Source organism: Diabrotica virgifera, chromosome 4 (assembly GCF_917563875.1).
Source record: "Diabrotica virgifera virgifera chromosome 4, PGI_DIABVI_V3a".
NCBI classification, from domain to species: Eukaryota; Metazoa; Arthropoda; class Insecta; order Coleoptera; family Chrysomelidae; genus Diabrotica; species Diabrotica virgifera.
Genome location: NC_065446.1, coordinates 27861122 through 27877640, shown reverse-complemented (window position 1 = coordinate 27877640; position 16519 = coordinate 27861122). Strand labels below are relative to the sequence as shown.

The window sequence follows — 16519 nt, the reverse complement described above, 5'->3', positions numbered from 1 at the left end:
TTATTATATTCTAAGAAAAAACAAAACACATACACAACATAAACAAACTTACTCATAATCGTCATCTTCATCCCAACTATCAGTCAGTCTTCTATCTCGTCTTCTTTCGAATGAGTGTGTTCGAGGATGTCTGTAAACTGTTCTCGGATCCCTCATTTCCCGAAGATCCCGTCTTTGAGGTTCTTCCTCCCAAGGACTGACATCTCTTGAACTGGATGAGTGCCCACCTGCAGCTTGATTTCCATGTTGCCAATTACTCTGCTGGCGACGCCTTCTTGGTCGATCGTAACACTCATAGTATTCTTCATCATAACTATCCGTCGAACGACGATTTGCAGGATAATAGTGAGCTAGACAGGTAATATAGTTCAGCAACCGAAGGTTTTCACCTCGCAATTTTTACAGAATGGATCGATTGGCTTGAAAATTTAAGAATAAGTAGTGGATAGTCCAAGGATCAAAATCTATATGATGCCGAAAGGCGCTTTTACCATGGGGGTGGAAATTTTTTATTATATTTTGACCACATAAATCGGTAAACAGAATGATTCTAAGCACAAAATGTTCTATACATTTTTTTGATAAAATTAATAGTTTTCGATTTATTCGGTATCGAAACTGTCAGTTTTATATCGAAAAAATCAATGTTTTTTATCAGTTTTCTGCTAATAACTCCAAAATGATTCGTTTTATCAAAACAACTTTTATTAACAAAAATGTACCTTTAAAAAAAATAAACGAAATGGTTTTTTTATTTTCTTTAATAGTAACCGAGCTATACTTTATTATAGATCAGCTAGGGTTACCATACGTCCGGATTTCGTCTGGACAGTTTGCGACTTTGACTGTTTTTCCCTTGTACCGTTCAAATGGAAAACACTTGGCCTAACGGTGGAAAATTTCATTCTTCTTTTTCATGAATGTTTTTAAGTTGTTTGTTTTTAATTAAGTAAAAGTGTATTAAACATAACGTCATTATGTATTTGCAATTTATTATTTTAACTACCTTTTCTATTTTAAAAATCTTTTTTTATATCGTTCTGTAATATTATTTTCTAGGTCTAAAGTAAGTTAAAACATAGGTGTATATGTATTTTAAACTGGCAGAAATTTTCAATGTTAGTTGCATATTGTAGCGAAACAGCCGTACTTTTAATTGTGCGATATGCATTTCGCATATTTATATGCACAATGTAGAGGTAGCAACACAGTCAAATTCACATTTTACATTTTCTACAACCCCTTGGACTACCCCTGTCCGGATTTGGCCTTAATAAATTATGCTAACCCTAAGGTTAGCTCTTCTTCGTCAAATGCTAAATTTTGTAGTTTCCAAGTCAAAAGACGGGAAAACTATGCATTTTTCGAGGATAACTTGTTGAAACTATTTTAAAGTATTTAAAGAGATCTATCTTTAAAAATAAAAAAAATCTCTATCTTAAAAATGGAGTGAGTTATAATGAAAAGAAAGTCAGTCCCTATTTTTTCAGCGAGAAAGTGAGCGAAAACAACCCCATAATTACCATCTAATTAAAATTAGTCATTGGTCTTATGCAGTCTTCTTTATTTATGTATTATTAATAGATTGTAGAAGTTAGACTGGCTTAGAATGATTAGTTTAAAAAAAAATGGTGTTAGAAGCGAATAACGAATTTGTGTGGTTTGGTAAAAAATGCCTTTTTCTTCAGAATAGAAAGTTTAGCATCAGAGATACGAAAAAATGTTTATATATGAAATTGTTGCTTTTTTAATTCCCAAGAAGTTGGTTTGCGAAAATTTTTTGGTGAGATATTGGGGTGTATTCTGTAACACTTCCGTTAAATTTTAGTGGCCTCTAAAATTTTAGCGCCCGCTAAAAATATTTTGGTATTCTGTAAATCATACATCCGTTAAAATCATAACCTAAACCGTTAAAACTCCCTCTAAATAAAAATATTTTAGAGGATGTCAAAACGTACCCGCTAAATTTTTAGCAGTCCGTTAAATGTGGTTTGATTATTTTTGTTGGGTTATGTTTGTATGAATAGTAGTTTGTTATTCTTGTATTTATACTGAAGATAAATATTTAAAAATGGAAAATGGCTTTTTATAATGTATTTGGTGAAGAAGTACTTAATAAATAATAATGAAAGGTAAGTCTCATTTTTACTTTACAATTGACACACTACACCTATAAGTAACAAAATTCAAATGTTTGTTTCTTTTTGTAGAGCTGATTTCAGATTACAACATAAACACAAAGTAAATAATTGACCTGCAAGTAAATAACTACAATCACCATTTCAAAGCAAGTAGGTATTACCTACCTACTAGTAAGGTACCTAGAAATGTTATTGAAAAAGTGTTGGAAGTCAAAGATGTTTGTCAAAGCAATTAAATCCTATTAATGCAGGTAAAATTATTTAAAGTTATTGTGGAACATTACAAAACGTACCAAATGATTACAAAGGTAAAGTTTCAGAACCAGATGCAGATTAATAAGATGACCTTAATGTTATTGAAAATAGACCATTTGACCAAAATTAGTGTCGAAGGGGAGAAGAAAAAATAAGATATGCATTTTTTCAGCAATATTTTAATGTATAACTTTATAAATAAAAATGTTTAATTGGAAAATATGAGTTTTACTAAAAAATAATTAAATATTATAATAAATATTATTTTCTAGGAAACTGTCATTTTCTTCTTCTTCTTAAGGTTTTTGGCCTCTAACAGTCAGTTTTCGGTCAATTTCTAGGTTAAAAGTAGTTCAAAACGATCAACGTGCGACGTTGCCGTATTTGTTCCAAAACCTTTTAGAGGATTCCTCTAAAATAATATTATTTTAGCGGTCCTCTATAATATGTGTTTACAGAATGACAATCTAACCGAAAAGTTTTAGAGGACCGTTAAAAGTTAAATTTTAGAGGCCTCTTAAATTTAACGGAAATGTTACAGAATACACCCCATTGGCAGTTAAAGCTTGTACTAACATGCAAAAACTACCTTTACCAACTCTTTCAAAGTCACCCCTTTTTGAGACTAACGGTTTTAAAAGGATTTAATATTAATAGCCTTATAGACCTTAAAGTATACAAAATGCTTTTTTACTAAACTTTCTAAGGTAAAAAATGAAGAATTTATGGTTAAAAACCAAGTTTTTTTGGAAAAAAATGGAGAAATTAAATTAGAAGCATAATAATGTAAGTTAGCGGTGTTTTTTGTATTGTGTACGTTAGCAATTTATATACACGCATACATTAATTCATACTCGACTCATGGAACCATACAACACATACGAATACGTATATATACATGTTTGTGTATGCGTGTATCCGTACATTTTGGGCGGGACGAATCTGCGCTCGCAGCACCACGTGAAAGTTGAAACATCTTTGATGTGTTTATTTGTGTAAGTGGGTATCTTTTTCATATTGGAGGTGCTCGCCAGTATTTTTCAAATATCTTTCAACAAAACAAAAAATTACTATTAGAATTTATACCATGCCAATCGATTACTGACAATAAATATACACTCCAGAGTATGCAAGGGTCTGGAACTGTTTATTTTTTGTGCAAACTATTGTTTGACGTTTCGATTTCCATTCCGGACATCGACCTCAGTCCTCATTTTCCCAGATCGGAATGAGGGGTAGTTTTCATCCTTAAATAATTTTTAAGGGTTGAAATACTCAGAAATTATATTAGAAATATCAAACCATTATTGCCTAAACCGTTCGATCCAAATTTTATCTTCCTTAGATTTTTTGAACAAATTTGAACAATTAGGGGTCGTTTTCAGCCTTAAAAATGTTATTTTAAAGGGTTGAAACAGTCAATAATTATAGTTAGAGTGTTAGAAAACCATTATTTAATGCATCTGAATAAATTTCACTCTTTTTAAGCTTTTTTATACATTTTGGCAATAAGTTGTCATCCTTGAAAAATAAAAAGCGCCTGTCGGCACAATATAGATTTTGAAGTAGAGAATAAGGTGAACATAATTCCAAATTTTCATGCAAATCGGCCCATTCTGTAAAAATTGCGAGGTTTTGTCTTTGTATTTTAAGCTTCAATTAGTCCAAATTCTAAAGACAAAAAACATAGACACAGGGACTTACGAATAATAACAAACCTTTACTGGAATCAAAAAGCACAAATTGTAATATATAACGAACCCTGTCCAGAAATTGAAATCAGGAGAGGAGTTAGGCAGGGATGTATTGTGTCTCCATTTCTCTTTAATGCATATTAGTGAAGCCATTTTTGAAGAAGCATTACTATCTCAAAGTGAAGGAATAATAATTAAAGGAAGATATATTAACAACATAAGATATGCAGATAACATAGTCAATGCAGCATTATAAGAGTTTACAGCGATGTGATGCCGATTTTATCAAAAATAATTCGTAATCGAACATTAAAGAGATTAAATTAAAACTGTTTTAGAAAGACAATCTACAATTTTATGATTCGTATGCGTTTAAGTTTATTTAATATACGTTATTACGCATATGAATCCCAAAATTGTAGAGTGCCTTTCTAAAACAGTTTTAATGTAATCTCTCTAATGTTCGATTACAAATTATTTTTTATCAAATCGGCATCACCGCGCTAAAAACTCTCATAAGGACTGCATTGCCTATGTTCCCTAAACTGTAAAGTCAAGGTGGGACGGACATTAGGAACATGGATTTCACAGAACAACGATCAAACAACAGAAATAAGGACCAGGATAGAAATAGAAAGAATGCGTTTGTAAAAATGAAAACAATTCTCTGCAACAAATACCTTAGATTAGAACTGAGAGTAAGAGATTTGAGATGCCACGTGTTCTCGATACTGCAATATGGACTTGAAAGCTGGACATTGAAGAAGAACACATAAATAAGCAAGTCATTTGAAATGTGGTGTTACAGAAGGATGCTTAGAATAGCATGGACATAGAAGAAAACGAACACGGAAGTATTGCGAGAAATGGGCAAAGAATACGAAATAATAAACGCAATAAAAATAAGAAAGTTACAATATCTGGGACACGTAATGAGAGGACAGAGATATGAAATGCTAAGACTGATAATACAGGGAAAGATAAGAGGCTGAGGAGTGTAGGAATAAGAGTGTCATGGTTGAAGAATTTAAGGGACTGGTTTGAATGCAGTTCTATAGAACTCTTCAGAGCAGCAGTAGATAGAGTAAAGATAGTGATGATGATATCCAACCTCCGATTAGCAGACGGCACTTAAAGAAGAAAAAGCTTCATTTCTTGGACTAATATAACATGTAGAAATTTTAATTCAAATTTCTATTAGAATATTATTTATTACCTTCAGGTTCAGCAGCAGTATCCCACCAACCATCTTGGTCCCTTCTTTTTCTTGGAAATGGTTCTGTACCACTACCCGAATCCTTACTTCTCCAGCCTGGTGGAGATCCACCTCCAAACTCCTTAGAATCACTTGACCATGGCGAAACTCCCTCTTCACTTTGCACAGCTTGTTTCTCTTTAACGGATTCCAAGTGTGCTGTTTCTTGGTCGAAAATTGCCCACGATTCACCTGAAAGGATTTTTTATTAATTTTTTAATATGGGAATTATGTTTCCTCCGAGGTATGACCACAATAATAATTTTAACGCTCAAAAAGTGCTTTAGTTTTCGATAGACCCATATCTCACTGGCAACCGGGCAAATTTGGTACCAAAATGGTCGTAACAAAAATCTGCACAACTTTTCTAAATTAGTATATTTAAGTATAAGTGGATGTTGAGATCTTTAAAACATGCGCGATTTCTGCAGCCAGATTGCTCGAAACAGAGCAAGTGTTTAAAGACCAGTTATCCACGAATATTCCTAATTATCCCTAAATATTCATCGATTGGTTACAACCCCTAACTTTAATTTTTTTTTAAAGCACCCTGTAACTAAGGGATGAATATTTAGGAGATGAATTTTTTCCACCCCATATTAAAGTGTATTACAAATGGAATAGAAAAGTTTTTGTCCCATTCGAAAATCTCTATTCGTTTAAGAAATATAGCCTGGATAAATTAGTCTGGGACACATAATTAACAAAAATAAACTGATATTTTCTAGATTACTTACGAGCCGATTTTATTTTTAAAAAATCTGTTGAATAGACGATAGAAGACCACATCCAAAACTATAAAAATATGTACAGGGTGCTATTAAAAAAATTTATGTTGGGGGTTGTAACTAAGGGATGAATATTTAGGGAATGATTTTCTCTACGACATATTAAAGTGTATTACAAATGGAATAGATTAGCTTCTGTGCCATTCGAAAATCTCTATTCGTTTAAGAGATATAACCTGGATAAATTAGTCTGGGACACCCTGTATAGTTTCATCTCTTATTTCTTCTGATTCTTCACTCAAAAAGTTATTTAAAAGCCGCTCAACATTTTCTTTATTAAATCGATATAATATTGTCCTTTTCATGATCATTTTTCAGTGCGTAACAAATGATAGGAAAAAGGGTAAGTCCGTGATAATACACATTTACGACATTTATTCTAACATGACATTTTAGTTAAATCTGGCAGTTGTCACATTTTATTTTCAATTTGAAATAAAAACAAATCAAATGTGTTTCTTGCATTTATAAAATGGTATTCTCTTTGATTTGTATAGTCTTATAAATTATACAGATTATATATGTAATATTATTATCTAATTAAAAAAAATATTTTTTTATTATGGCGCCATCTATTGACAACTAGAATAACTAGAATAAATGTTATAAAAATGTCACCGACGAAATGTAATCACCGACGTGCCTTTTTTTCTGTCACATACAATTTAATGCGTTAGAAAGAAATCGAAAAACTGTGATGCACTGAAAGATGATCATGAGAAATACTGTACTTTAAAGTCACGATCATACGTTCTTCTTCTTGGTTTATAATATTTTTTTGAATGCAAATTAAACATGAACTCAGCCATAGCTTTGACACCATCAAACTGAAGTCTGGTAACTATTAGACTCCTAATTTACGGAGGAGATTCTCATCCTAAAGAGCATAAAAATATTTTTATTCGTATCAAAAATGAGAATATTTTCACAACAAACTGTGGGTAAGAGTACCTACTCAAGTCGAGTATCCGCTTCTGTTTTTTATTCATATCACGTGAAGTATTTACTTCAATATTTGGAGTATAAACTATTCTCATTTTTATTCATACGATTGAATCACTCGGCGAAACCATATAAAGATAGCGGCCAAGATATCAGTGGCGGCTGGTCAGGGTCGGCAGTGCCGACCCACACATTTATGGATACATTATAGATTTTTTTAAATATTTAATTTAATCAGAGTTGATGATATTCGTTTCTGTGAAATAAAAAAAAATATCTGTGAGATAATACAGACTAAATTTTATTCATTGTTTTTAAAAGAATTCGATCGATCCCATACGTTAAGTGATCCCCGGGCGCTGTGCGTAAGAGACTTTTCAAAAATGATCCTATAGCCATGCACCCGATTGCGATTGTGTGTTTTCGGCAAGCCGTCCCGATTGAAGATTTGCTTGTAATAAGAAGCTATGGAATATTAGCCGATAGGCAATCTGCCGTGCGGTGATCTGCAAACGGTAGCAAGGCACGTACCTAAGCGCGCCCGGGATAAAATTATGAAATAGGTAAGTAGGTAGTCTTACGTCGTTTAATGATTGATATTGTAATTTTTTTAAGTTGTTAGGAATTACCATTTAGGGGACAGGATGAATCGGAGGATTCGTTACATCAAGTTAATTATAGAGAACAAATAAAATTGTTTAACAAATTTTCTAATTTACTTTCTGACTAGAAGACATTTAGCGGCGTACCTAAAACAGCACAGAATGAAAGAATCAATTAGTAGTTACATTTTGATGCTTTTCGGTAGAAGTAGACGAAACTACTGATAGAGGTAACATGTCATTCACAAGTATCAATTGTTCTTCGATAAGCGTTACGTCTAATATTTTTATGAGAGGTTTTTAGATTTTCAGACGTGAGTAGAAACCATAAGACAGAATATATTTTTGGTGTTTTAAAGGACATATTAAAATTTTTTGATATCAAAAATAAATTGGTAAGGCAAATTTATGACGGCGTTGCCTTGATGTCCGGTGGTATGGTATTCAGGCAAAAGTTAAAACTATTGCACCAGGCAAAACTATTATTTACTCACTGTTATAAGTGAGTAACCTCTTTGACGATTCAAAATTTAAAAGTTACGCCAAAAAATTTTCAAAATATCTATTAGACAAGTTCATTAAAAATGATCCATCATTCTTTAATCACATAAAATAAGAAAATGGATTAACAGGTTTATATGCTGATCCAAATATTTTCGGAAGGTGGGATAAGTTACAAAATATGTATAATTTTATATACTGCAATTCATTAGGTACAACAAACTGTTCCCGAAATTGATAAATTATTCTGCTCAAATGCGGGCAAATTCTGCCTCAAATGAACGGGATTTCTCTTGTCTCAAAAGAGTCAAAACGTATTGTCGAAACACCATGAAACAAGGGAGAATGTCAAACTTGTCTCAAATTTCAAATGTCAATAGAAAAAAACTTTTAAAATTTCTCCAAAGCAATAATAAATTTTACAATGACGTTATAACCCATTTTGCTACTTCGAAACAACATAGACTAAATAGACTTAATTTATAAACAGGTTTAGGTTCTAAATTTATAGGAAAAAACAAAAAAAAAAACAAAAAAAAACTAAAAAAATAAAAAAAAACAAAAACCAAAAATCTCCTATGAAATTGAAGCCTTTTAATTAGGATGGCATACCTCTGAGGAGACAAAACCTTGCAGACCCTGTCCCTAATGCCACGAGCCGCCACTACAAGATATAATAATGACACAATATAAAAGAAATATGGAAACTAGTGGCTGGAATATTGGAATACTCTACACTTCGAATGTTAAAACAAATAATCTGTGCCAATAGAAACAATTTAAAAAAATTAACACTTACCTGTTGCATCTGTCATCTTCTTCACGATATCAGAGTTACTAGCTGTGTTGTCAACTTCTGGTGAACTTCCGCTGATGACATCCGACAACGATCCTGAAGTGAGGCGAGTATTATTTTGAACTATCTCAGTTATAGCACTGGGTATTGGGCTTTTAACAATAACACTAGTTTTAGTTGGAGACTTTAAAGTATTCTTTAATTGTATTTCCTCACTTTGAACTTCAGGAGCTGTTATATATTCTATTATACTGGTTTTCACCGGAGAAACCGGTTCCTTATCTTTTATTTCCATTTGTAATTTATTTTCTTGGTTAATTATATTTATATTTTCATTCTCTTCATTAAAGTTTTCATTATTCAATATTTTTCTATCTTCCTCATTTTCCTCATCCTCCTCTTCTTCTCCTTTATATTCACTATCCGACTGGTTTTTATTCAATTCATCTTTCAGTATTTCACTATGTTTTAATTCGCTTTCTACTATCTCTCTAAGTGCTGCATATCTATCCGTACTGGTTTTAGAAGGTTCTTCGTTGAGAGGTTTCAAGTCTAAACTAACATTACTGTTCATTGAGTTTTCTAACTTTTCTTTCTCTTCTAATATTTCCTCAGGTTCCGAATCTATCTTAGTTTGTTTGATCTCCTCTTGCATTAATTCTCTAAACACAGCATATCGATCATAGGTTGGATCTGTATTGGAATTGTTAAAATTGGCTGCGAAATCTGCTTGAAAAGTGGAAAAATCTGCAAAGTTATTGGAATTACCAACCTCGCCTTCTACTTTAGTACTTGGTGCGGTAGCAGATACTACATTATTTTTGTTTTTAATAAAATTTGATAAAAAATTTGTTAATTGCACTAAGGTCATATTGCTTAACTGTGTAGCTGGTATATTTAATTTCTGAGCTAATTCGTTTAAACCGCTTAAGGTAAGTTGACTAAGTGTAATATCCAGTCCTTCTAATGATGGATTTTCTGTTTTTGATTCGAAGAATGAAGATATATTTACCTGTTGAAAATAACATTTTAAGTAACAAAGAATTGAAAAACTAACAAAGGTAAAATTTTAAATTGATATTTAAATCCTTTTTTCTACAACCGTGTTAAAAATGCAATTTTTAGCACTCCATACGAGCGTTAAAAATGCTACTTTAGGGCACTAGTGCTTTAAAAATTTTATGGCACTGCAGTTCGTATTGACCGTATAGGCAATTTTGATGTAATGTCAAAAAAATATAAAAATGGAATGTCAGTTCAAGTAAAAGTTTTTGTAGATATTGTCCTGTAATTACGTTTGTAGAAAAAATATTGTATGATATGCGTGTTAAAAAGTACATTTTTAAGGCACTCATGTGAATTGCAGAACTCGCTTCGCTCATTCTGCAAACTTTCACATGCGTGCCTTAAACGTGTACTTTTAACACTTATATCATAAATAACTATTTGTATCATATTATACGACGGTATATCACTTTGGAAAATGTTTGACTTTAAAGACTTTACATATCTTTATAAAAAATATATACAGGGTGGGCCAAAGAAAACAGTCCATCTCGATATTTGCCAGTCGTTATTAGATTTTAAGGAATTGCCGAAACAGGTCGATTTTTGTTCTAAGGGGGACACATTTTTACGATACATACATCTGTCATTTGTCAAACCCCTCCCCTCGACGTCCCCAACACATTATTTTTAAATAGGAAATAGGGGTCGTGTGGTAGCTCATTTGAAAGGGTATTAAATTCTCTATTCAGTAATGTAAACATTATCATAATTCATTTTTACTCAGTTTTTAGAAACTGTCTTTCGGTCCTTTTCCTTGACGAGTGGAAGGTAAATGCGTGGCCTAAGCGTCCTCTATTTGCTTTCTCCTACTTTCGTCGTCTCTTGTGATTATATATTGTAAAATCCGGAGATATGGGATGCAGCCAGAAAGCAGTTTATTAACGAAAAGTCTTGGATTTAAAATATTGTTTATTATATTTTTATTTCAATTATTCTAATTGTTTAAAATGTAGTAAACTTTGCATCTGGGGCTTTTCGTTGTTTTCCTCGTAATACGAGAGATGTCGCTGAATTGCGTCTCAGAGGTGGGTTGATTGCATTGCGATGGTTTGCCTTAAATTGGCAGAATTGTTTGTATTTCCTTCAGAGTTGAGACTTCTGAGCTTCACCGATGAGGCGTAAGGATGCTGAAATAGCTATATGGAGATGGTGGTCCAACTCTGAATCAAATATAAACAAAACCTGCCTTGATCTTTTTTATCATTATCATAATTATTTATACAGGGTGTCAAATGTATAGTGATAAGTAAAGAGCCGCGTAGATGCAAGTTAGAAATAGACGGCAAAATTGTAGAACAAGTAATGAAATTCAGTTACCTAGGAGTAGATATCACTAGTGACAGGAATATAAGAACAGAGACCACAACACAAGCAACAAAAGCGGCAAGAGTAAGTGGTTGTGTCCGAGAAACCATATGGAGAAACAAATATCTGACCACGGAAAGCAAAATAAAAGTATACAAGAAAGACGAAACAACAAATCAACAATATCGAAATGAAAGTATTAAGATCAATAGCGGGCATATCATTAAGAGACAGACAAAGCAACAGAAGTATACGAGAACGATGCAAAATTCAAAATATTAACAGGTGGATAAAAACAAGAAAGAAAACCTGGAACGAACATGTAAACCGAATGGAACTAGATAGATTAGCGAACATCTGTAAAAACCAGCCGTATAGCAGAAGACCCGTTGGAAGGCCGCCGAAAAGGTGGAAAGACAATGTACAGTCAACAACAACTTAAACAGAATAAGAGGCAGACAAACAGGAGTAATCCTAGTTGCTCGAAGAAGAAGAAGAAAAGTGTCAAAATTTTTTTTGAAGTTATAGGTACTTCTTTACGATCGAGAGTGAAATTTTATAATACCGGGCGCATGCGCACACAGACAGTAGTTCGTTGCTAATCTTTCAAGGTATGTATGTATCAGCGCTGTCAGCGCAAATAAGTCATTAAAAGGATATATTTTAGTGTTTTTAGTAAATGTATTATTTATTATAATTTTTGTGTTTTGGATTTGTCTTCCTCGGGAATAAGATATTTAATAATAATAGTAAGTATATTTAAAGAATTTTTGTATACTTCACTTGGTCTATTAAATTTGTCAGTATGTATGAGAAATTTTGTAACCTGTCAAAGCGAAGGGAATATAGCTCAGTGGGAGAGCGTGTGACCGGAAATCGAGAGGTCCCGGGTTCAAATCCCGGACGATTCATATTTTTTTTTTAATTTTTGGTATCGTTTTAATAATTTTTTTTTAAAAGTGGTAGGTAAGAAAGTTAATGTTGTTCTGAAGCTATTTTCTTCGTGATTTACTATGGAATCTCTAACGCGACAATTTTACTGTCATCGTTGCATTTGGTTGTCTTTTTAAAGACAGATCACATGCTATGATTTTTATGACGGATATTCTTGAGTTGGAATTGATTTCATGTAATCAAATGAACTATATTTTAGTAAAGTCGTCTCAGGAACGCAACTCATAAATGTTGGCAATATCATTTTAAAGTCTTCTACTTTAAAATGTATAATATACGTCTGAATTGCCAATATAAATGAGTCAGATTAAATAAATTATTAGAAGAATTTTTTTACTTAGCAACAACATTTTTGTTTATTTTAGTAGTATTTTGTATTTTGACAACGAAACCCGATTTGGGCTTCGAAACGTTAATAAAATCATTTTTTTGGTAAAATTGTGGCTTATTTCCCATTAAAAGTAATTTATTGTAAGAAAGTTAGTTTAATATTTAAATAAAATACAAATAACCTGTTAAGTATATTTATTTCTTTGAAATTACATAATAGAAGTATAACTTCCTACGTGCGTACAACGTACACACACATTCTTTTTTTTTTTAAATTAAATTAATTGACAAAAAAAAAGTGTATGTAATTTATTTTATTTAAAATACATTTTACTGTTGTCAGAAAACAAAAATAAATGTTTGTTTCACAAATAAACATTGCTTTTCGCTTAAATTCAATGTTCGAGCCAGCTCCCGCCATCCACCTGCCGCTTGGAAGTTTGAACATTTAATTTAAGCGAAAACCAATGTTTATTTGTGAAATAAACATTTTTTCTGTTTTCTGACAACAGTAAAATGTATTTTAAATAAAATAAATTACATACATTCTTCTTTTCCCTGTATAAATAATTATGATAATGTTTATATTACTGAATAGAGAATTGAATACCCATTCAAATGAGCTACCACACGACCCCTATTCCCTATTTAAAAATAATGTGTTGGGGACGTGGAAGGGAGGGGGTTGACAAATGACAGATGTATGTATCGTAAAAATGTGTCCCCCTTAGAACAAAAATCGACCTGTTTCGGCATTTCCTTTAAAATCTAATAACTACTGCCAAATATCGAGGTGGACTCTTTTCTTTGGCCCATCCTGTATACAAGAAACTCGGTGTATCAGAAGAACAACAGGGTTTCCGTCCAAACAGATCTACAATAGACGTTATCTTCATCATGCAACAATGAGTTGAGAAATCAATAGAATTCGACAAGCCACTGTTCACATTCGACAGGGTACGATTGAACGACGTGCTCACTCTCCTTGGAAAGAATCACAAGTCATAAATATAGAAACGTAATCAAAGAGCTCGATAGATCCAACAAAACAAGAATAAGAACCACACATGGGCTCACGGAAGAAATGAAAATCAATGTCGGCATTAGACAAGGTGACAGCCTCAGCCCATGCCTATTTAATTTAATAATGGTTGAAGTTATAGCTAGTGTTAACAAAATGAATTCGGGATACAGAATGGAAAAACATTGTACATTGGAGACCACGGGAGCACAGTCGTAGTAGAGGAAGACCACAAAAACGATGGCTACACGACATCAAAGCAAAAATGGAAAGACACTGGCACCAAATAGCACAAAACAGAGAAGATCGGAGAACTCATGGGGAGTGGATGCAAACAGGTTGAAGAAGAAGAAGTTAATCCTTTTGGAAAATTTAAATGTTATAATACATATAATATTATGTATTATACCATTATACAGTTGAGTCCGCGAGTCTTTACCCGTGCGTCATCATTTAAAGCATACGAAATAAGTCGGAAATCTATTTCACGCAACAACAACTGACAGAAAGTGGCTACTGTTCCGATTACGGGTTTCATTATAAAATTTGACGTTATCAAATATATAGAATGTCAAATGTAAGTTTTGCTTCAAAATTTTTGTGCAGAATTACAGCTACATTTGAAGTAGCTTAATAAATTATTTTATTATTATTGATTAATAAATAAATAAACAATTTATAAAAAAATCCAACAACATATTTTATTTTTGGTATTTTATTCACTTTGACGGAAATTTAAACACAGTCATTTCTTTAATGTGTGAATGACGTTAGCTTTGTATGTTTTAAATATTAATTGCCAAAATAGAATTATTTACCTTAAAATTTCAAAGCCCAATATAAAATTAGTTGTGAAAACAACTGTTTGTGTAATTTAAAGAAACTTCAAAACGCAAAAATTCGACAAAAACCGCAAAAAGTTCAACTGACTGACAGCCACAAAATTAAACAAAGCAGAAACGTCAAACAAATTGTGCTTAAAATATGAAAACATATCGAATCGTCTTTTTTTGTACCTATCTCTTTTCAATGCACTGAGTCTAGATGGTTCATAAAAATAACATATAGTGTAGGAAACAGAGGTTGAACCTTGCAAAATGGACACAAGTCCGGTTTTATTTTTTTTCTCGCATATCAAGGGGTGCTTATTATAAGACTAACTTTTTCTGAAAAAATTTCGCCCCGGAACCCCCCTTTTCACCCCTTTAAAGGGGGTAATTTATGGTTTTTGCAGAACGTAGCCCTTCTTGTACCTTTTACAAAAAATTTCTTTTATAGAAATATGAAGAGGACTATATTTTCTACGATTTATTTCCGACAGCATGTCTCTATCATCCACCGTTTAGCAAGGGTGGCGCCCCAAAGTTGACAAGTTTTTAAAACATATGTTTTAAAAAAAATATATTTTTCCCTAACTGTAACGGAAATTAAAAAGAAATGCTGCGGAAATTATTCACAAATAGATGATTGATTTTTTGGTATAGGTTTCACTTTAGGGTAATTGCCCTTTTTTTAATTACAGGGTGTTACATTTTAAAAAACCCCTTTTTATACCATCTGAACCATTTATGCTAGAGTAAAAAGACTTTCAGCGATTACCCATGTACTGGTGATATTTACAAATTTGTATAATGCACCCCCATTTTTTCCCCGGAACCACCCAAAAAAAAGAAGAATTAATAAATGAAGTGATTTTCTTGGAATCCTTCACACACAATGCCCTTCATTAATATGCTTCATATATTATTTTGTGCAAGTTATTATTACCCATGCATGGACACTAAAAGCGATTTCCTAGTACAACCCCTGTAGCCAAAAACAATAAATAAAATGGGGGGTTGAAATTTTTTTTTTGTTTTTTGCTTTTTGATCTATATGGGCATATGCTTCATCAATAGTGCTTTTCAAAAATATATATATGGTTATTGCAACATCCCTGCGCAAACCACCCCTATCCTTGAAAATATACTGCAGAAACTACCCCTATACCTTATCCAGCATATTTTTACGATTTTCTCATTACCTATTCATTTTTTTTAAACAAAACTTACACAAGGTTAAAGACCACTATTTACTCTAAAAATTAGGTCCTATTCATTTTTTTCGTTTAAGCAACCGTTACGGCACAGTGGCGCCGTAAACCTCATATATGCTTTGACGGGCTCCAGTTTTTGTTTATTTTTTCGTCATCTGTTTGTTTTATTGATAAAGTACTTATGTAAAATAAAACAACATAGTGTAACCTACAAATCATGACCTATGCACATTTTACATTCTTTGCTCCCCAAAGCTACAGTGGTGGCCCAAAATAAATTTTTTCATATTTTGCCACCTACACACATTTTATTGCGTTAATGCTACCTTAATAGCACAATATTCACCCCTAAGTGGTCGCTAAGCAGTGGCGGATCCAGGGAGGGGCGATGGGGGCGATCACCCCCACCCCTCTCAAACCAAGTGATATTATATTTGAAGATTATAAAAATATTAATTTATTTTTATAGAAATACTTATATTATATTAATATTATTTTTATAAGAATGACTTGTTATGCTTTAGCGACAGTGGCGGATCCAGAATCGTTAAGAGGGGAGTGCCAATTGGTTAAATCTCTATAAAAATAAATGAATATTTTTATAATCTTTGAATATAATATTACTTGGTTTGAGAGGGGGGGAGGTGATCACCCCCATCACCCCTCCCTGGATCCGCCACTGCGTAGCGACCACCTAAGGGTAAATATTGTGCTGTTAAGGTAGCATTAATGCAATAAAATGCATGTAGGTGTCGAAAATATGCAAAAATTTATTTTGGGCCACCACTGTGGCTTTGGGGAGCAAAGAATGTAAAATGTGCATAAGTCATAA

General features: G+C 32.6%; 1 protein-coding gene across 3 annotated transcripts in view; it reads right to left on the bottom strand.

Annotated features, from left to right (window-relative positions):
• Positions 1-16519, bottom strand: part of LOC114349376 (protein disabled) — a 103597-nt gene that overhangs the window by 34601 nt on the left and 52477 nt on the right. For all 3 annotated transcript variants that reach the window (XM_028299726.2, XM_050648085.1, XM_050648087.1), the window contains exons 8-10: positions 8978-9986; positions 5307-5537; positions 53-350 (exon numbers count right to left, since the gene is read on the bottom strand). In XM_028299726.2, the coding sequence (XP_028155527.2) occupies positions 53-350; positions 5307-5537; positions 8978-9986 (1538 nt within the window). The remainder of the gene's footprint in view (positions 1-52; positions 351-5306; positions 5538-8977; positions 9987-16519) is intronic.